General features: G+C 52.0%; 1 protein-coding gene across 4 annotated transcripts in view; it reads left to right on the plus strand.

Annotated features, from left to right (window-relative positions):
* Positions 1-22151, plus strand: part of LOC137865539 (rho GTPase-activating protein 39-like) — a 49754-nt gene that overhangs the window by 14397 nt on the left and 13206 nt on the right. For 3 of the 4 annotated variants that reach the window (XM_068700674.1, XM_068700675.1, XM_068700676.1), the window contains exons 2-4: positions 6446-6841; positions 13637-14945; positions 19484-20030. In XM_068700674.1, coding sequence (XP_068556775.1) covers positions 6446-6841; positions 13637-14945; positions 19484-20030 — 2252 coding nt within the window. Of the gene's footprint in view, positions 1-2316; positions 6141-6445; positions 6842-13636; positions 14946-19483; positions 20031-22151 lie in introns of those variants that run through there. The other variant, XM_068700673.1, reaches the window with a different exon arrangement.

Below are 22151 nucleotides of genomic sequence, written 5' to 3' on the forward strand. Positions count from 1 at the left end.
AGCTAGCTTCATCGGGACTTTTGTCAGTAATTCCTGGAGTGACAGAGAGGGCAGCAAGTGCTGCCATGTCCTTGAGATAGCAGAAATACCATGTGCGACGTTACTGGGTCTGGCACAGGGAGAGTGCTCAGCGCCGGCTGTTCCACCAGGGCTGTTGCCCTTCAGCCTGTTGGCAGTCGCAGCTCAGTGCCCCAGTCCCTGCCACGCGCAGTGGGGTTGGGAAACGTGAGGAAATGTAGCCCTGCTCGGGCTGATCTACCCCCATAAACACAGTGTGGTCAGCTTTTGAGTCATTGACCCTGGTCTGAAGTGGCTGCCCCGTGTCTGGGGGTTAAGGTGGAGTGCAGGAGGCGCCTCCTCCTGCGGGTCCCTGCTCCATCCCTGCCTCTCGCTGCGTGTCTGTCCCTTCGATAGATGGGGGCAGCTCAGTCCTCGCCTGGAGAGCTGATGGCTGCAGGGCTGTGTCTTGTGTGTGTGGCTGCTGCTGCCCTCGGTGAGCCCACATGCCAGCAGGATGGTCACATTTACACTCACCAAGACCAGCCTGTGGCAAATGTGCCTGTACTGAAACATCCTTCCTGAAGCTGGGGCTGAACAAAGAGGGCAGAAGCCAGAAGGTGTTTCCCTGTTTAAATCCCATTTGGGGGGGATGATGGAGCCTGGTGGCAGGTTTGCCTGGATGAGGATGCGGTCACCACCAAAGCACGGTAGCTGGTGCTGCTCCAAGGCCATCAGCAGGCCTGGCCATGTGTCCTGGGCTTGGTCCGTGTGTGATGCTGTGGGTGGGAGGACAGCACCAAGCTGCACCAGGTTGTGGCACCCACATCCACTGGGCAGGGACCAGCTGGCCCCCGGCATCCCCTGCAGCTTCCTTCCCTCCAGTAGCCGGGGTTTGGATGGAGCCACGGAGCCATGCGGCACGTTTTGGATGGAGAGAGAGGGGATGAAAAGTGCCAGTACATTTTTCTGAAACTCATTCTCAAATACTCAGCCCTTAAAAGGAAAAACGTCTCTGCTGCAGCCCTTGCTGGGCTTAGGAGGTGCCGCGGTGTCTGGGGCAGAGCAGAGCTTTTGGAGGCCATTTAGCAATGGGGGATTTTGTCTGTGATCTGAAGCACAAAATGAAAACTCCCATCATGGTGGTGGGAGAGATGCAGAGGATGCCCTGGTAACTCGAAGGCCAGACAGGTCAGTAGGGCATGTCCTGTAGCCCTAAAACCTAGTTCGCTGCTCTGTAGGGGTTTGGGCTCTGCAAGGGACTTTGTGCCCCCGGACCAGCTATCACAGCCACCCAGGATGGGTTTTCGGCTGGGCACATTGACCCCAGGCAGCCTGGAGACCCTGTAAGAGCAGAGGGCAGCAGCGCCTGTACATTTTTGACACTGGATGCTTTTTGACCCTCTGCCCAGGCTGCGGGAGCTGCTGTTGGTCCCTGGTCAGGATGGATTTGTTGTCTGGCCTTGTAGAGTGACTCGGTGTGGAGTCTGCTCTCCCCAGGGGATGGTTCACTTCTGTCCCCCTGTCTGCTTGTAGGGAGCCCAGGAGATCTTGGCTCCCGTGTGATGAGCTGCCCACTGCCCTCAGTAGATCGCGGCTCTGGCAGCAGCCAGGTGGGAGCCTGCAGGGCTGGTGTGAGGGCTGGAGGGAAATCTGGGAACACCCACATGGTCATGGGGGGAGCTGGGGCTGGGGCTGGTGTAAGAAGCAGCAGTGGCTGGGCAAGCAAGAGACTGACACGTTTCTCATCTGCATCTCCATCTTTGAAGACACCACCCAGCAGAAGGATTGGGGCTTTTTTTTCTTTTCTTTTTAATTACAATCTCCAAAGTAAAGAGCTGCTTTGTGTACTAGGACCTTTTCCAGGCCAAACAGGCTCTCTGCGACCTCTAACCCACCCACATCAGGGTGCTGTGCTCTTTTTTCCCCTCTGTAACGTGCCGTTGGTGTGAAAGTGGCTCTGGCATGCTGGATTCTGCTTTCAGAAGGATGTTCTGCTCATGCGTGAGCTGAGCATCCGTGCTCAGGCTTTGAGCAATTGCAGCCATTTGTGCACTATTTTTACAGTCTGGTGTGTCTCCTGCTAAGCAGAGGTTGGTTAGTTTGCAAGATGCTTATTTTTGGAAGCAGGAGAGTCTTTTAGGAACAGGCTGACGTTATATTTATTTTAGTCCTTCTATAATTTCTGTTAGAAGGATGCGTGTGTGTTCAGAATAGGTTCAGAGATTATATATGAGGGAGGTGAGGGACAGGGTTGTTTTGGGTATTTTTTTATTTTTTTTTTTTTGTCCCCTAAGACTTAAATTACAGCTTTTCTTGGCTTGGCTGTGAGTAAAGAATAAATTGACCGAGTCAGCTGGTGGAGCATTGCGGTGAGGTGCTGTCGTTGGAGACCTTGGAGGCTCTCTGCAGCTCCAGGGTGCAGATGAGTTTTACAGCCTTGTCCTGGCTTCAGCGTGTAGATCTGAGCGACTTGGATTCGCCCAGGGGTTGCACTTCCCTGCAGCGAGCGAGGTTTTTATAAGCAGAGTCTGCCCAGCAGCATGCTCGGGTGCTCCAGGTGGCTTCACCTGTTGCAGAAGGCGAGGGGATGGGTGCAGGGCTGCTGCTGCTGGGAGCACCGTGCTGAGGCCGGCTGCTCTTCAGCACATGGGGCACCCGCAGGCAGTTTCTGGGGACTCTCTGGGGGTTGCAGGCACCACTTTGCTCCTTCTCCTGGGTCCTCGTCGCATGCTGCACCAGCAGCAAACTGAGGTGATCTGAACTCCCTGGCTCCTGTGGACAAATGACTTCTGATGCTGCCACCAGAGCTGCGAGGCGCATCCAGCCCAGGCTGCAGTGAGCTGCCCTGGGTGCCCTGCGCCACATTCCTGCCCCCGTTGGCTCTGGCTGGCATCCCAGCATGGGCTGGTGGGGTCACGCTGTGCCACGGGCTTCTGATCTGCCTGCTCCTAGGGTTTTGCCACCATCTCCAGCTTCTCAGGGACTTGGGCAGCCCTGGCGTGGAGCTGCATTTCTTTGCACAAGGGCTGGGCTCGGCACCTGCACTGAGTTGCGGCGGAAGCAGGCAGAGGGAAGGCTTCAAGCAGAGGACTAAATGTTGCTTGGGTAATGGTGGCAAGAAAATCAATTGCCCTGCGGATTAGTGGCTGTTTTGTTTCTTGGGGCTTCTTGTGTATTCATTCAGACTATTTTTCCCCTCCTGTGTTTGCTCACTTCCATTTCCAGTCCCTTCCGTTTACTTGAAACACTTTTATTCTTTCCTAGACTCACACCAGTGTCTTAGTCGTTGTGAGAAGACCTAATGGGGAGACATTAGCAGGAAGCAGGATGCCCAGTGCTGCTGTCACGTGGCTTTTTGTTGCTCCTAGCTGCTCCTTTCACATGCTCGGAGCAACTTCTCATCCCTGCATGAATCAGTCCCAGGGGTACACCCCGAGCCTTGCCACGCCTGTTCCTGGAGCGGGGAGCTGTGTCCTGATAACTGCACGACAGACGGACAGGCACAAGCGGGATGCCCAGGGCTAACACCTGCTGCACTGCTTCTGTGGCTTGTGGGTGGGTCAAGCTCAGTTCCTTGCCCGGGGCAGAGGGCCTCTTCTCTGCACAGCTGGCGTGTCCAGCATCCCTGGGTGCTTCAGGACAGGCATGGAGCACGTTATGCACCTACAGTCCCATATGCACTGCAGCCATGCGGGCTGGGGTATAGGAGCCATACTGTGGTCTTTCAGGCTGAAATATCCTTTATTATTATTATTATTGTTATTTATTACCTATCTTATTTCTTGGCTTTGCCAGCCAGGGTCCCTGCGGCAGGCAGGATGGACCCACGTTTAGCTCTTAGTTTCCGAAAGAGCAAAGTTTGCAAATGTAAATCACACCTGTCCCAGAGGCTGGCAGGACAGAGACGCACCTTGGACTTTTACCTGTTCTGTTTATACAGTGCCTCAGAAAAAACAAAGTCTGCGAGGCGCTGGCTGAGCCTTCAGGTGAACGCAAACCTGTTTGCCCACGTGCAGCGCTATCGTTGCACACAAAAAGCTTCCTCCTGCTCTTTGCATGCCTGGCGTCTGCACGGCTGGCAGGGCACTTCCCTCAGCACCAGCACAGCGCCAGGGGACCCTATGGCAGCCCCATGGACCCCCAGCAGATCAGGGGTGTCTGGAGCTGTGGTCTGTCTGCAAGCTAGGAGGCTTGGAAGGTGTTTGTGTACCGACTTAGAGAAAGGAAGCTTTCAAAACCCCTCAGACAATAAAGGAGGATGTACACTGGGAAATGTGGTTTTGCTTTTGGAAGCAAGTGGGGATTTTGTCGCAGTTCCTCTCTGCTCAGGTTCGCTCACTGGTGAGGGGGCTGGTGCTCCAGTTTCGTTCAATGCCCTGGGGTACGGGCTACATCTAGGTTTGCAAGCTGGGTCTGCGGGAATCCTGCAGCCAAAGACATTCAGGCCCAACAGAAAGGAGATGGACTGAAACCACCACGGTACTCCTGGTGCTGTGACGGCGGTGGCACTGTGTGCAGTGGCAATGGGGAGCTGGGAGGGGGGCACGCGGGGTCCAAATCTGCCCCTTTGTCCAGGGCTCAGCACAGGGAGGACAGGGAAAAGGCGTTATTCAAACTGTTCCCAGGAAACTGCTTCTTTAACCCTGTTAAGGGGTGTTTGAATTCATTTTTTTATGTCCAAGTTACGGCCTTATCTCTCTCCAATCCTGTGTTTATCACGTCTTTCCAGAGTTCCTGATGTTATGTTCCAGACTTGTGTGTGGCAGCCCGGTGCTGGCCCTGCTCCAGGAATGTGCTCCTTGCTTTTCCTTCTCTTTCTTTACATGTGAATGTGATTGTAGCAAACTTTCTGTTATTTTCAATGTGTTCTGTGTGGATTTTTGCCTTGTTAAACTCCAGCTTGGTAATCCTCAGACTCAGATTTAAGGGGAGCAAAGAGGTCACCAACCCAAGGCGTCTACTTACATGCCTTTGCACGCAAAGATAAATGTGGGCTTGTTAAAACGGAAGACTATAGTTAGCAACACACACTCAGTCGTGGCTGAGTGCCATGAGAAGAATTCGTTATTTTCAATAGCTTGCACTTAACATAAAATAGCTGACCTCTCCTCTCTCCCAAGAAGCACCCGCGCTGGTGGAGCTGGTCGGTGTCTCAGATCTTTGCTACTCCGGTTGCTGGCAAAACAGATCAAAACCATCGTGCTCTCGAATGTTACAGTTTGATGGCTCAGCTTGAGGGGTGTTTTTTGTTCTGCCAAGTAAACACTGTGTAACGGCCTCCCTGCTCTCACCCCTCTGCCCGAGCGAGTGTTTCTGTGTGGCTGTGGTGTGTGGTGTCACGCCGTGCCTGATTTCCTCTCCCAGCCTCACACAGGCAGCATGCTGTGCCCAGCGCCGGCCACGGCTCTCCCCACCAGAAATGCTCAGAAGCGTGGGTCTGAGTCCCCTTTTAGTCCACCTCTAGTCGTGCCCATTTTCCAGTTGATCTCTGTCATCGTGTGAGGGTTTCTGGTGCTCTCAGAGGTCACCGTGCTGTCTGTACCCCCCCTGAGCTCCTCTGGCTGTCCATCAGAGCCACTTTTCCAGTTCTTATCTGGACTTCCTTGCTGCTGTATCCTGGGAAGTCTCCTCCCAGCACTGCTAGGCTCTTCTGCTGCCATCATTTTCCTCTTTTATGTCATTTTTGTGGATGACGCCCCTTTGCAGCTCACGGTGTCCTCGATAAGAGCAGTGACCTACTGCTTCGTTCCTTCTGTGCCTCTAGGCTGGTGTTACGGTGGTTTAGAAATAACCAGCCTCATGCTGTGCTTCCCACCCCTGAGCCATGGCATGAGGGGCTGGTACACCTTAAATCAAATGGGAACACATCTAGTTCTGACTAGAGGATGGAGTGAGGGGGAGCTGCCAGTTCTGCCAGGGTGGGTTTTGTAGGGCCAGCCGAGTGTTTACAGGATGTGAATGGCATCAGAGTTAATATCGCTAACATTTCACTTCGCTGCCTGCTTGTCCACCCTTACATGTCCCTGTTGTACCCAATGGCACCACTGCCGGCATGGATCAGGACCACACGGCCCAGCACCTCCATCACCACAATGCCAACGTGCTGCTCGCCTCGCTACCCCGCGGGGCAGCTCTGTAGGGTGCATCGGAGGGCTTGGTCTGACCCTGCCAGGCTCTCTCAGCCCCATGCCTGGGGCCAGGGGTGGTACCGGGGTGGGAGCAAGCAGGGAGCTGAGTGAATGGGTTTTAGGACCACCCCTGTGACACACTTACAATTTTTACCCCATGTTTATCACTTGGGCTCCTATGTTTGCACCAGTGCTTGGTTTGATTTACCAGTGCCTCAGTGAGTGATGCTCCCTGTCCCAGCTTAGTGAGGGGGCAAGGCTCCCGGACACCCCCCGCACCCCTATCCTGCACTAACCCAGCTCTTATTCCCCCGCAGCTCGGACTGGGTGGAGATCATCGAGCCCCGCTCCCAGGAGCGGATGTACGTCAACCTGGCCACCGGTGAATGCGGCTGGGAGCCCCCTCCCAACCTGAAGGTGCGCCAGTCGGACCAGAAGCAGTGGTGGGAGCTCTTCGATCACAACAACAACCGCTTCTACTACTACAATGCCATCACGCGGCAGACGGTGTGGCACCGGCCCCAGGGCTGCGACATCGTGCCCCTGGCACAGCTCCAGGCTATGAAGCGCTCTCAGCCCGACTGCCAGGGCCGGCAGCACCGGGGCAGCGGCGGCAGCGACAGCAGGAGCACCCCGGTCCCTGTAGCCCTGCTGCAGGAAATGGAGAGGGCCAAAGGGGACTGCGCCGCCGAGAAGAGGCTGGACACGGGCAGGTAGAGAGAGTTTTGGTTTATATTTACAGGCACCGACACACGGGGCTGGGAAAGCTGCACAAGGCCAGGTGGGTGTAGTGTTGGTAGGCCCGTGGTCACCACCACATGCTGTCCTCATCCTGCACCAGGAAAAGCTGTCACCTTTCACCACTACAGTACCACTTGAGCATCCTCATTTGTGTAGGATGCCATACACACACAGATGAAAATGTGATTGCCACAGACCCCTTTGCGCTCAGTGGGAGGAGAGGGGATGGGCAGGGCTGCTCGCTGCTTCGATGAAAGCTCTGCTGGACACCAGTGGTGGGCACATGGCATGGTTTGCCAGGGTGGCCAAGCTGACCTGCAAGAACATGGGTGAGCCTGGCTGCTCTGGCTCTTTCCTTCCCCACAGCTCAGCCAGGACAGAGGAGGGCTGTAGGGGACAGAGCACAGCCACTTGCTTGCATCTACCCTGCAAGGAAAGAACAATAACGGGATGCTATTTTGTTTGGCTGAGAGATTTTCTTGCACTCAAACCAGTCTAACAATTGAACTGCTTTCGTATTGAAACTTTGCCAACTTGAGCTGCATAAAAGCATCCCCTCCCTGGTCCGTGCCCCTTGCTGCCTTTGGCTGCCCTCCCTGCCTCCTCTGTGCCCTGTCTGGGCATCATCCTGCCACAGGGAACAGGGTGCAAATGGCCGGGGAGGCTGTGCAATGAGTGCTGCTGAGTCACGCTAAGGAGAAGTGATTCACCCCAGGGCTAGAGTAGTGCTAGGGCGAGTCTGGTGCTCCCACAACCCCTGAAAATTCTCGGTTCCTGGTTCCTTCCTGCAGCATTTGGAGAGGGTGAATACATGTACAGCAGGCTAGGTGTCTTTCACACCTTGCGTTTGGGATCAAGGTCACATCACTGTGTGCATGGTGCTGGTGGGGAGAGATGAAAAAACCTTGTAGGATGGCAATTCTGGAAAATGTCTGCTCTAGAGAGCTGTAAGCCGAGGTTTACACTGCCCCATGGAAGGTTTCTGTATGTTCACTTAAAATCTGGTGATGTACCAGAAGCAGCCTGGAGCTTTGCTGGTGCCTGTGACACCTCCAGTGCCTCCTGCCCTGTGAGCAGCCCGTCTGAGTTTCAGACCTGGCAAGAGGGTGATCCCAGAGTGGTCAGGAGAAGATAGTACAGTGAGGGACGCCTTGGGCTGAACCATGGTAGCTCCCAACACCCAGTTCCCTTCAGTCGCACCCTGTGGTCATGGACGAGTGGGCTTAGCATTCCCGAAGGGTCCCCTGACTTCCCTGCCTGATCCCAGGCTGTATCAGCAACCTTGGGACATCTTCAGCCTGTGACAAAATGCTGCAGGGCAGGCGCTGGGAAAGGCGTGTGTGTCACCTAAGCCGCTTCTGGGACCTAACACACTGCTCAGTCTTGTGTTGCTTTTCCAGATCTCCATACCAGTAAGCCAGTGGCATTTGCTTACAGAAGATGTTTTCCTGCAAGGATGTCAAGTGCTGTTTTTTTGCACATCCATCACACGTAGTCTCAGCCATTTGTGAGCAGTTGTTAGCACGTCTGGTTTTGGTGCAGAGAACACTTGCTCTACCCGAGTCTGACACTCTAGGAGAGATTTATTGCCTTTTTCTAGCTCATAAAATGGTGAGTGAGGAGCTGAGCCCAAAGCAAGGGTTCCCAGGTGGGATCTAAGACCCTTGCAAGGGTGTCTGGTCTAGTAACAGCGACAGCTTCTCAGCTCTTTTGTCTGCATTTTTCTCCAAAGACAAACTTAAGCATGTCCTTTTTTCCTCGGCAGGGTTACAGCTGTATAAACAGAAGGCAAATACGTTGAGTGCTGTCGGTAGCATTTGACATCTTTATAGGTACCTGCACTTGAGACTGTTTCATTTTTGTCTCTATCAGCAGCACGGACAATTTGTTTTTCTTCCCTTTATGCTTGTTGTCTCACAGTAGATGGAGAGGACAGAGGAGATCAGCATGATCCCCAGGAGTGGCCTCCTGCTAGCACATGCTACACGGAGCCGGGAGAAGGAATTTCGTCCTCTTTTTCAGCAATACTTTGCAGTTGATTTTTTTCTTATTCTTTTAGCAGCCTGTTGTGTCCCACACTTCCTCTCTTGTGCATCAGCACTGCTAGATTTGGGTGCTGCTCTTGACATCCTCAAGCACGCTGCACTCGTGCCCTCCTACGTGCTGATCGCGTCCTCCCCCTCACCGCCCCGCTGCTCGCTGCTGCTTTTTCTGCTCTCTCGATCACACAAGCTCGGAGCAGCCTCTCTGGAGACCGGCCCTTTGCTGCACAGGCAGCACTGGGAGGCTGACCTCCCTGTGGAAATGGCAGCTGCTTTCACTTGCTGCTGTTGGTGTGGGAAAATGTCTCCTCGCGTCTGGAAACGGGTGCTGCTGCTCCTGGGAAACTGAATTTGTTGGGAGATCCTGGAGAGTCAGTGTGAGCCCAGGAACCTCATTCTGGAGCAACGGGAGGGCGGTTGGGTTGGTGTCTCGGCTCCCAATCCGCCTTTGTTAGCTGTCTTTGTTATTTGAGCTCCGGAAACGCTGGATGTGTTCCTTGGGGAACATGAGACTGACGTGGGGCTGAGGACGGTGTCCTGGAAGTATCCTGTGAGCCCCCTGCCATCTGCTGGAGCTCAGGGGACCTCGGGTGAGAGGGCTGGGGCTGGGGACGGGGTGATGGGGCCCGCTGAGGACAGCCTTGCCCCCGTGCTGCTCTGCAGTGATCGTGCACTTCGCAGCTCGGGGCTGCAGGTGGGCTCTGCCTTTCCCAGCCTTGCTGTGCCAGCTCTCTTCTCCTCCCATGGTTCTCCCAGCGCCACTTTCTTTGGAAGGGGTTTCCAGGGTTCCCCCTTGCAATAATGCAGCATCTCAAAGTCCTCGGGGTGGAAAAGCACTGTTCTTAGGAATGTCCCGTTCCCCCAGGACAGGACAGGCCCAGGTCCCTGCTGCGTGGGCTGCAGATGGGGTTGTGCTGCTGTCCCCTCATAGCCCACCCTTGCCACAGCTCAGCGTTGTGGGCTGGGACAGAGAAGGCGATTTTGTAGGCAGTGGGGAAAGGCACGGCTTGGTCTTACCATGCCAGCAGGGTGTGCTGGAAGGAGTGTCAGAGGGGACGTGTGACACAGAGGTGAATGGAGCCTGTGAAGGTACCTCAGCCTCTTCTCGACTCTCCTCAACCTTGTCAGGGGCTTACAGCTCCTGAAAATAACGCCACAGTTAGGGTCCTGGTGTAATGCCAATATTAAGTTATTCGTAATTGGACAAGAAACACTAATACAGGCTTGTTTCCTTCCACATTCATGCCACTGGCTGTGGGGCAGGACCCACGTGCAGGCCTTCACACGTGCCCACAGAGCTCTTCTTGGGTCCTGCAGACCCAAATTTGGGTGGCTCGCCTCTGCAGCCCGTGGTGGGCTCCACTCCCATGTCCAGCGTGGACACCCCAGGCAGTAGTGGCCATGCCACTGAAATAAAACAGCCCTGAAATACAAGCACCAGGAAAACGACTGCTGGAAAGGGCAGAGCTGAGGTGTGGGGGCCTTTTCTGCAAGCTGCTGGGAGGGAAGAGGAAACAATGGGGAGTGCAGAAGCAGTAACTGGAGCCTGGTGAGAGCTGCTGGAGTTGGGTGCGGGCTGGGAAAGCCAGTGCTGGGCTGTAGTGTTTATACTGGAGCTACTTGAAAGCATTCCTCGAAAGAAGCCTCTCAGGGGACTCAGCTGGGTCTCTTCTGCTGGTGGCTTAAGAGCACAGCAGAGAGGCTGTGCTAGAACGTTTCACCACTGCTAGCTCCACTTTCTGTCAAGGTTTTTACTGCTCAGAAGGAGGCTGAGCCTTTCTCCATGCTGGGAAGTCAAGAAGTCCCAGTTCCCTCTGCTTGCTCTTTTCCCCATCCAGGGATGGGGTTGAAGAAAGTAGGATGCAGAACCAAGAGCTTGTTCATGATTGTGGAAATGGCCTTTTTAGAAAAGCCTCGTTCTTTCCACTCTTACTGCTGACATCCAGCTGGCAGAGAGGCTGGAGATAGCATGCTGTGCTTGAGATCAGGCCGGCACCCTCGGATACAGTAAGTGTTTAGGGACTGCACTTCTCCATCAGTGGTAGCAGGGTGATCCTGAAGGTCTCTTCCAACCTTTCTGATTCTGTGATTCCATGATTCTGTGATTCCATCACCTTACAAAGCTGCTGGGCATGGTGGCCATGGCCTGGCTGGAGCAGCACGGCTCTGCTGTTCCCTCAGGGACACCCTGTGGGTGCTGCTGGGGAGCAAGGGGAAATGCTCATGGATCTGATCTGGTTCTAACACCCAAATGGTGGCCGCAGCCGGCTGGGGAGCAGCAGCAGTGCAGTGGCTTTGCTCACCTCCTGCCTCTGAGGCTGGGCAGCGTCCCAGCCCTCCCTGCCCGGCCACACTGCTCAGCTGTAACACAAAAGGGCCTGGTAAGTCATCCCTTTTTAGCTGACGGGAGTGGAAGGGGCAGATTAATGCTGGGCTATGCCAGCTCTGGAGGTTTCGTAGGTGTCAACACCCAAAGAAATGACAAAGACAGAGAAAGCGGCTGTGCAGGGGGTTCTTCTCCAGGCCGTTGTGTCCAGGTGTAGCTCTCTGAGGCAACCCATCTCCTTTTGTTTTGAATGTGAGAAATAGCTTAACAGCAGACAAAGCAATCACAGAATTTTGTGAAGTTGAGTTTTATGTGCAAATTCCTCTCTGAAGGGAGGACCGGACAAGGGGTGGAATGGCTGCTCTCAGGCCCTGGGAAGGACACAGGGCAGCAGGGAGCTGTCATCTGGGTCAGGTCTCACGCAGGGAGCTCTTCCTCCCAAGGAAGCGCAGCACCTGCATTTTTCCCACTCAGATCCCTCATTGCTATTCCAAGGGCATACAGGGCCAAGTCAAGGGCTTCACTCTTCTTCACGCATCTTGCAGAAAAATGTGACAGAGCAGGGTCCTTCAGATGGCATTGCAGCCCTGCAGCACCCAAGGAGACCATCTATGGTGGTCAGGGCTCCTTGCCACCGTCCCGGGGAGAGCAAGAGGGACCCTGCAGAGGAGTGGTGCTGGTCCAGACATGAATGCTGCTTTGGGCTGGCAGAGAGCAGACAGCTGAGTCACATCGGTCACTACCAACCTACTGGTGAACATCTCAGCCGTACAGGTTTGCTCTGTGACTCTGATGTTGAGCTCCATGGCAGCCCTTCAGCCAAGCAACAGATCTGTTGTGCTTGTCCTTAGCATGGCTCCTTGCCAGGCTCACCTCCCTGCCAGCTGCTGGTACAGCCAAGCAGAGGGGTGGGTGTCAAAAAGGCTCATTTAAAAGCATACCAAATGTTGCTGCTCTGGTTCTTCAGGTTGGTTCAGGAGCTCTTCTAGGAACAGCCGGGTTTTCAGCAGTGCCCCTGCTTGGCCGTGTGCAGGATGAAAGTGCTCAGGCGGGGTCTGGTGCATGCAGCCCCCAGGCAGGGACCCATGAAAGCCACCCCAGAGAATGCTGACCCCCTCCTGCTGTTACCCTGCCTGGTCCCTGCATGTCTCTGAGAAACTGTGCTGAGTGAGGGCCGGGACCCAGCAGAGGAAGGTCTGTGGAGAGCAGGTGCAGAGCAGCAGAGGGTTGGGATGTCATGATAAACCCCACGGGGCTCGAGGAGGATGACACAGGCAGGCACTGGCATCTCCAGGTGGCCAAGAGGCAGCCCTGGACATGCAGGGCTGGGTGGGTCTCACCACCTTCACAGAGGCCACAGGGATGGGAGCCAGTGGCAAGGCTCAAATAGGGAAAAATGGCTTTGAAGGTGCCATAGGAGCACCTTCTGTTCCAGCCAGGGACACGCAGTGCACCCTTGCGTCTTACCTGGTGATGCCTGATAGTGGATGCATGGAGAGAGTGCAAGAAAACAGGCCAAATTCAAGGGGACTTTTCCTGGGGACAGTGGTGACTTTTAAGACCTGAAATCTCAGGCTGGTTCAACAGCCTTTTCTTTCCTTTTTTCTCAGAGCCCACAAATGAAGGCTGTAGGTGCTGCCTGTGGGGGGGTCATTATTATGCTGCAGAACGCGCCTGTGGGACTGGGAGGTTGCAGTGAGCATGCGGGGTTGTGGTGGATGCTGAGCACCGTCACCAGGCAGGGAATACCCCTAGCAGAAGAGGATTTCAAGGCCGTGAGAGCTGAGTGGAGCCAGGAAGTTTGGCCAAGGGAACCAGATTGGAGGGCATCTGTACCAGACTGAAAGCATGCTCTATACAGATGTACCACACCCCAGGAGCTGAGGACATACACCCCTTTGCACCTCCTGTATACCTCATAGGTTTTGCTGTAACATAGATTGAGAAAATCTCTGCTCTGCTGTTGTAATTTGACAGTCCAAAGACAGACACTTGGGATTATTTTTCAGCTCACTGCTTGAGTAGTTCGGAACAGCTTGCTGGTCTTCAGCTGGTCGTGCTGTCTGATGAGACTTGGGAAGAGGAGGTTGTCTCCTGTCGTGGTGCTCCTGATACCGGACAGCTTGTAGTAGGACAAGTATGAACTTGTTTCATATTGTTGTGCTGCTGTTCATAACTCAGAGGTCTCACGTGCATAGCAACAATCTGTTTCAGGAAGGGGGATCTCCAGGAAAAAAAAACAATGAGGAGCTGATATAACTGCGTAGGGAATCTCCAGGCGCTTTGAGACTAACAGTCCGGTATTTGGGCAGACATAGAGGATTAAGTTAACATAGACGTAGGGCTAAGTTAACATAATTCTTAAATAACTCTATATTTGTGTCTTTTTTTTCCTTTAGGGACACTCCTACCCACTGGCAGCCTGTGCCAGGAACGAAAGCAGCCATGTTGGTCAAAGTGAACAGTTTAAAGCAGGTACAGGGCTCTTCAAGCAGTTCCCTTCAGCTGCAGAGTGCTCCAGAGGCCAACAGCCAAAAATCTCTTCCAAAAGCAGCCATATATGCTCAGCCTCAGTCTATGTCCCAGAGTCCTGGAGCCGCCAAGCAAATGCCTGCAGGAGAAGCAAAGCAGTCTATGCAGATCAAAAAGACAGAGAATGGTGGGTTTTGCCTTGTGCTGATGAATGGTCCAACTTCTCCAACACCTCCAAGGAGCCAGGCAGGAACTCCCCAGCCTGCATCCCCCAAGTATGCCTCCCCTGCACCTATATACGATGAGCCATCTTTAGAGTCTCCCATTTACGATGAGCCACCAGTAGATATGGACACTGAAAGCATGAGTATGAGTGGGATGTCTCCACCACGGTCACCGAGCAATAGCTTAAAGAAGCAGCTGCAACCAACCAAACTATTACAGCATCCAAGTATACAACAGCAGCAGGGTGCAAAGAAGCATGCCAGAAATCCTTCTTCCACTGAATACAGTCCGGCTGGCAAAGAATACATAAAACACATGGTCAACATTGATCAGTCTTCCAAACTCTCCCACTCTGCTGCTGCAACTGCTGATGCTTCTACTAAGCTGCCTGGTCAGCTTGCTTCAAAGGACAGCTTCAAGCAGTCTTGGAGGATCTTGGAAGCCAATGTCCTCAAGAGCATAGAAGCCCACCACAGTCGACAGAGCAGCCTGCAAACTCAAGAGTACCAAACTGGTATAAGCCATCAGGACTCTGGTTACTCGACTGGCCCTTCTCCAAGTTTGAGAAAAAGGAAAGGAAGGAGGCATGGGACAGGTCAGGGAAGACCTGGCTCTGTGGGCAGCAGCAGTGAGCTCACGGCTTTGAATGATAAGCTGATTGCTGAGATGCGTGCTGTGGTGGGCAGGTCAGCAGCTTGCCGGGGAAGCAAAGCCAGCCTTGATGCTCAAAGTCTGGAGGGTGGCATCCCAGCAGAGAGCAGCAAAGTCAGATTCCAGTCAGACCACTTGAAAAAATGCATCAACCGGAGCTCAAGGGATGACGTCTCGGCTAGTAATAGGTCTCTGTACAGACCGGGAATGGAGAGCAGGGGCAGCTTTCCCAATGATGTGGCTGCTCCACAGGACACGGTGAGGCAGAAGAGGACTTTTGAGAAAATAGATTCTTTAGAAAAGAATGTGACCAGCCAGACAAGTTTGTCTTCATCAGGTGCTATGCGTCGTTCTTCCCAGGTACCTCCCAACCTGCATCGGGTTAATTCATATGTCTGTGCTGGACTGTGTGATGCTGAGCCTGGTCCTCTCATGGGTGGATTTAGCAGATGTGCTGTGCACAGAATGGTGTGCCTGCAGAACAGCAATGGCTTACAGAACTTCAGAGCTCCACAGGTGGAGACCCCAGTGGTGTGAGAGGAGCGTGTGGATGGGGGAGGGCGTTGTATGCCTGTCCAGCAAGCCCTCAGCACTGCTGTGTTATTTGTGTTATGGCAAGTTATTTGTCTTGTGCTTAAGCTCTGTCCAAACAGAGCAAAACACCCTTTCTCTGAGAGTGTAAAGACAGACGCCAGGACATAAGAGCTCAGAAGGATGCAGATGGGTCAGGTCAGGTGTCCAACATGCCCAGGGTGATCAGAAAAAAATGAGGGGAAACAAGCACAGCGAGGTGGCAGCTCTGCTTCTCCTGTCACGTCCTGCCAGCATGCCACAGCACAGAGCCAAGCCAGAGCTTGCATCTGAAACTGTGTGGGTTTAGTAATCCCTGATGAGCTTTTCTGCCATGGCTTGATGGCTTGGGCTGGCTGCCTTTTGGAGCCTCCTCACTTTGAGTCCCCACAGCACCTCATGGCAGAGAGTTCAGTGGTAGAATTATACCTGCTGTTAAAAGGCATTCATTTGGTCATTGTAAATCTGCTGTCTGGTTGGTCATTTTAGTGGTGCTTGTTTATCCTTTGGTAGCCCTCCCATGTCCTCTTTGAGCTGCAATGGTCAGAACCAGTGGTAAACAGGATACAGGCGTCAGGATCTGTATGGTAACATGGCAGCACCTTCTCTTGTTCGCTGTTGTTATTCTAATAGTACCTTATGTTCTGTTCTCCCTTCTGATCCCCACTGAGCATTGAATTGAAATATTCAGAAAGCTGTTGATGATGTCCCCAGCAGATTCTTGGTGAAAATACCTATTTTAGAGCCCCTAAGCGTGACTGCACAATGAACCCATTTTTTCCCTACCTTACTCTTACTGCTACCTTACTTTTCTCTACTAAATCCTGCACTTCTTCAGGATTTAGTTTGCCATCTTTTCTCCTGTTTGGATTTGGAGGAACTTCATGCTGTATGGTTTTAGTTCAGATTTAGCTTATGATAAGTAATATTATACCCCGTGCAGGCTTTGTCTTTTTCTCTTTGCTTACTTTTCCAGTTATTTCACCACTACTGCACAGCCCAGGTCTCTGCATCTCTTCTGTAGGATGCAGCTGATAACAGCCCTCCAGCATTGGAAGTGACTGGTTATTTTTAACCCTTTGTTCTCTCTTTTCTCCTATTTATCAGTCCCTGACCTTTCGTGAAGAAACTTAGCAAAGCTCCCTGACCATTCTGGATTGCTCCAGTAGATGAGTGAGGTGTAACTGCTCTCTAAGAGCCAGGCAGACACGTCCCTGCTGTATCAGATTTCAGTGTGCGTTCCCTTTATTATCATTTCTGATTGGTAGTGCCTGGGTTTCACCTGAAAACCTTTTTAAAACTGACGTCACCTTTCCTCCGTTTTCCATTTTTCAGGCACGGGGTAGTTTGAGCTTGCACATGACTCATGTTGCAGATAGTTCAGCGGTTTCATTTCATAGCCTCTAGACTTGCTGGAAGGCTGCTATCCCGTCTTCAGGATGTGTTACACCTCATCACAGTGACAGGGCAGAGCTGAGTCTTGATGATGCACAGGAGATGGGTTGGGCATAGACTCTAAATAACCTTGAAAATGAAGAATACTTCCTATGTGGGTAGGACAAAGAAGGAGAATAAAGTGGAAGATGTGAGGAGATGGATGATGCGGTAAAGATGAGTCCCTAAACAATCTGTATTCAGAAATGTTCTGAGATACAATTGCTGCCTACCGTGAAAATGGCAGTGCAGAGATTGAGTCACTAGCAATATCCTACACTGGACCTGTGTGGCAGGGATGAGAATTGGGAGAAGAGGAAATTAATTATCTCAGGAAGGTGGGCAGAAGTTTTAGGACAGGCTGAGCAGAGGTGAATGTGTGTTGTCAGCACAACTGTAATAGCTGAGTAGTTGAGTGAGCTGATTTTAGAGATAAACTCTACAGAGTGAAGAGGAGAGAAGCAAGAGCCTGCTTGAACCTCTGGAGAGCATGAGGAGGTGGATCCTCAGAAACGACACGCTGAAGGAGTAAATAGAGTGGTAGGAGGAAAAGCAGCCCTGGGCATGGAAGGTGGACTGAGGATGCAGATGGCAGGGAGAACTGCAGGCAGTGACTTTTAGACAGCACAGAGATGGTGTGGAGATGGAGGGGTAACTCAAGGGATAAAAAAGAAGCAGAATGAAGCAGAAAACCAAAAATGATTGTGCCACAGGCTGGCAGTAAGAGATGGAGTGTGATGTGTGCTGATACTGTCATCCACATGTAGGTACATGTTGGGTGTAAGATAGGGAAGGGTTGGATCACACAAGCCTCTGTCATGAGTTCAGCAGTTCCTCCTTACTAAAAAGGAGATTACTGACTTGCTCTGGATGTTTAAGAAGTAGCGTGTCTTTTGGGGTTGATTGTGGGCCAGGTCTGGAATCCAGAGTGGCATGCAAGTTAAAGGTAATCTGCAATGACAGGAAAACATACGTTCTGTTTCATTTTCGTTTTGCCATGAAAAAAAGCTTACAGGACTTTTGTTTTCCTTTAAAAACCAAAAATGTCAATGTTATCTTGTTTGGCTTTTTCCTTCTTGCTGAGATCTCCTTGGAGAACACAGAGCGAAATGTGGGCTGTTCAGCACTTAGTTGCCGTATGTGGGATTTTCAAGTCTAACAAAAAAGTCTGTTTCTTATAACAACTTGTTGGGTGCTGGAGTTCAGTACATGTCCCAGGCTGCCACTTCCATCCAAAATAGAGAATTTGAGACAAGCAAAATGAGTGTCTTTTCCTCACAAGTAGTTATTACCCATAATTTTCTTGGGATCAGTGATGCCAAAGCTCTAATTATCTAGTTATCCTTAGAGATGGCTGGGGAAGAAGAATGGACAAGTGCTGCATGTAAAAACTGCCCACGGAGTCTGGGAGGAAAGACGGCCTCTGTCTCTGCTGCTGGTGTCTGTACCCTTGTGATCAGAGGGCTTGTACCTGGAGCAGATAAGTTGGGTTGGTAGAGTGTATGTGTGGAGAGCTACTGTCTGTGCTCCTCTGAGGAAGAGAAAAACGAAAACAGTACTTTTGAACAATTCTAATTTGATTTGGAGAAGTAGGGATCCATTGCAGAGGTGTCCCTGAGTCCTGTGCAGTGGCACTTGCAGGAGCGCCAGGTCTGTGTCTGCAGCCTGGATCTTCTCTGAGGATGCTGCGGGGCTGGGCGTGTTCATCAGGAGGTCGTGCTGCTTCTGTAGGGTACAGTAAGAGCCAGCCCCAGTGGTGGGAGAAGCTGGCTCATGCAGGTATCCCAACTCTCTCACTTCACAAACTCAAACACACCTGAAATTGTGTGATTTGAGCTTGTAATTGAGCACGGTGTAGATGGCAGCCCCTGGGCACCCATCTAACTGTTGCTGTAGGTGTAGTTGTGTACACCTGGTCCTTGCCCAGTGTCCTGGGACACCCAGATCCGTGAATCCCCATCAAGCCTTCAGATCTCAGTGGTAGCCTCAGCAGTTGCTTTTACAGAGCTTGATGCAGCACTGGATGTGAGGGTGTTCGTCCCAGGGTTGTGACTACATCAGACTTGTTGCCTGCCCCCAGAATTACCATTCTTTCCTCCCAAAATACCTCCTTGGTTTGTAGGATTATCCTACCTGGGCATCAGTCTTGCCATCAAAGTAGCTGTGCTCGTGCTCTGCAGTGCATCTGTCAGCTTTTCCTACCCAGTTTGTGTGCCTGGCCAGTATTTGCATTAGGAAAGTCCTGGTGGACCTGACATGCACGTTCTGAATGCCTGGATGCAGAGGCTTTGCAGGCACAGGCTGCCAAAGCTCAGAAGCTCCTGACGGCAGTTAGAAACAATGATTTTGTTTTGTCTTTTCTTACTAGAATTGGGAAAAATATTAAAGGCAGGAAGCAGCTATGGGATTGTAGCAGCCACAAAGGGTGGAGGCAAGAAAGTAGGAGTGCCTGGCTGCCTAGTCTGCCACCTCCTGGTGTTCCCTACCCTCCTCCTGGGCTCCCCTGGCTCCAGGGAAACCAGGAGGTGAAGAGCAGGGAGACACTTGGAGCCTTGGTGTGGCCACATCGCTGCATGGCTCCTTTAGGAGTCAGCCCAGCTCCTGCCTGGGCTGTCTCCAGGTGCCCTGGAACAACTTGGATAATCAGCCCCGTTATCCCACATCCCAGAGATTCCCTTGAGGACAGTGTCAAGTGTGTGACTGTGCCAGCCAGGCTCTTGCAGAACTACAGTTGTCAGTAACATACTCTGCAAAAACCCTTGTTTTGTACAGATTCACTGTTTTGCAGTTGCTGGTAGCCTCATGTCTCACTGTTGTTAATTTTCTTGTCAGGATAAGGAGTCAGCTAAGCTGTTTTTTTTTTTTTTTTTTAACACATCTGTTCTCCTTTGCAGCCTGGGACAATAGAGGTGGACCCCAAGCAGGAGAACAGTGGCCAGCCCGGTGGCTGCACAGGATATCATTTCCCTTACAATACTCTACGGAAGCCCATCTCCCAGAGCAGCATGGCAGACTGGGCTTCTAAAAACCTGAACATGCACACTCAGGGCATCTTCCGCCGAAGGATTTCCATCTCCAACATGCTGTCATGGAACGGCAGCTCTATCAAAAAGCCAATGCTCATCACTAGCAACCGTGCCATCAAAAAAGAGGCATGTGAGATGTTCAAACTGGTGCAGAGCTACATGGGAGATCGCCAGACACGCATGGACCGCAATCACGTGGCATTGGTCACGGTCACCAAGTGCTGGAGCATGCAAGGTTTACGGGACGAGCTCTACATCCAACTGATCCGTCAGACAACAGATAATACATGCTACCGAAGCCTGGCATGGGGCTGGGAACTGATGGCCATCAGTCTGGCCTTTTTCTCCCCATCACCCAAATTCCAGTCTTACCTGGAAGGTTATATCTATCGCCACCTTGACAGCGATGAAAACAGTAAGTGCTTCATGCATAACATTCTGTCCCCAGCAGCACTCTGGTGGGTTTTGACATTTATTCAGAGGCTTATTTAAATAATAAACAACAAACAGGTAGTCACCAGCCAGTGCTGTGGTTTCCGTCCCTGAGAGCACCATGCACTGCATGAGTCCATCCTTCCTCAGCAGGATGAAACAGCCACCAGCTCATCTTCCCCCTACAATTCCCACTTGCGGCTGGCAAAAAAAATGCCAGCCCTAGACTGTGCTCATCTTAAAGAGCATCATGGCAATATCAGTGCTGAAAAGAGCCACTTCGGCCCCTGCCATGGACAGAGTTAACTTGGGTTTCTGGAGATGTGATTGATGTCTTTGAAGTTCTTTGAAGAAGGGGAAAAAAAAATAAATTATGTTAGTACAAACCTTTTTAGGGAGCCATTGTTAATGCTATAAATGGGCCTTAGCATGGCAAGTAGTCAGGGACCCTGAAGAATAATGGCTTGGTTATGAATAGATGCCTTTTAGAAATCTTGGGTACCAGCCCAGCATTACCTGGAAAGGCAGGTGTTCCTACCTAACCCATATATCTGGTTATTGCTCCAATTTTAAATTGTTATACTATCCTGTTTAAAGAAAAAAAAAAAAAAAAAGAGAGAGAGAAAAGCCAAGTTCCAACCTGGAGGGTATTTATTGGCTGATTTGTGACTATTTTAGCAGTGCTTGTTGTGGCTCGTCTAGTCTCAAGCAAGAAACCAGAATGCCTATGTCCCCCTGAGGCTTCAAACACAAGTTGAAGCCTCCCACAAATCCTCGGAGCAGGTGCAGAAATTGTCACAGAATCATTTAGGTTGGAAGAGACCCCCAAGATCACCTGGTCCAACCTCTGACTTAACACTAACAAGTGCTCCACTAAACCATATCATTGAGCTCCACATCTAAACGTCTTTTAAAGACCTCCAGGGATGGTGACTCCACCACTTCCCTGGGCAGCCCACTCCAGTGCCTAACAACCCTTTCAGTAAAGAAGTTCTTCCTAAAATCCAACCTAAAACTCCCCTGGTGCAACTTTAGCCCATTCCCCCTGGTCCTGTCACCAGGCACGTGGGAGAACAGGCCAACCCCCACCTCGCTACAGCCTCCTTTGAGGTACCTGTAGAGAGCAATACGGTCACCCCTGAGCCTCCTCTTCTCCAGGCTGAACAAGCCCAGCTCCCTCAGCCGCTCCTCGTAGGACTTGTTCTCCAGGCCCCTCACCAGCTTCGTCGCCCTTCTCTGGACTCACTCAAGCACCTCCATGTCCTTCCTGTAGTGAGGGGCCCAAAACTGAGCACAGCACTCGAGGTGCGGCCTCACCAGAGCCGAGTACAGGGGGACGATCACCTCCCTAGCCCTGCTGGTGACACTGCTTCTGATACAAGCCAGGATGCCGTTGGCCTTCTTGGCCACCTGAGCACACTGCTGGCTCATATTCAGCCAACTATCAACCAATACTCCCAGGCCCTTCTCTGCCAGGCAGCTTTCCAACCACTCATCTCCCAGCCTGTAGCTCTGCTTGGGGTTATTGCGCCCCAGGTGCAGGACCCGGCACTTGGCCTTGTTGAACTTCATACAGTTGACCTCAGCCCATGGGTCCAGCCTATCCAGATCCTGCTGCAGAGCCTTCCTACTCTCAAGCAGATCAATGCAGGCACCTAACTTTGTGTTGTCTGCAAACTTACTGAGGGTGCACTCGATCCCCTCATCCAGATCACTGATAAAGATATTGAAGAGAACATGCACATCTGGGTCCTGGGGGCAGCAGTGGTGCAATGCAAACCCTTGCCTTCTGGTCTCACTGGATGTGCAGTATTGGTTAGGGTTTTCATGAGGATTCTTCCCCAGATCCTTTTCCTCCAGCTACACTTGTCCCAGGATTGTAATGTCACCCTGCTGGCACCAGGATCCAGGCAGCAAGGAGGAGTAATCTGAACTATTTGAGTGGGTTATACCTTCTGCTGGTATTTGGGCAATAAGTTTATTTAGGCCTAAGTTTGCTGCCTGGAGCCCCTCCTTAACTATTCAGCTATTCAGAGAAGTTGAATGATGTCCTGGGCCCCTCACACATTGTGTTTGGAGCTGGCTGTGGTACAGGACCCCAAGC

This window comes from Anas acuta, chromosome 16 (assembly GCF_963932015.1).
Source record: "Anas acuta chromosome 16, bAnaAcu1.1, whole genome shotgun sequence".
Classification (NCBI taxonomy): domain Eukaryota; kingdom Metazoa; phylum Chordata; class Aves; order Anseriformes; family Anatidae; genus Anas; species Anas acuta.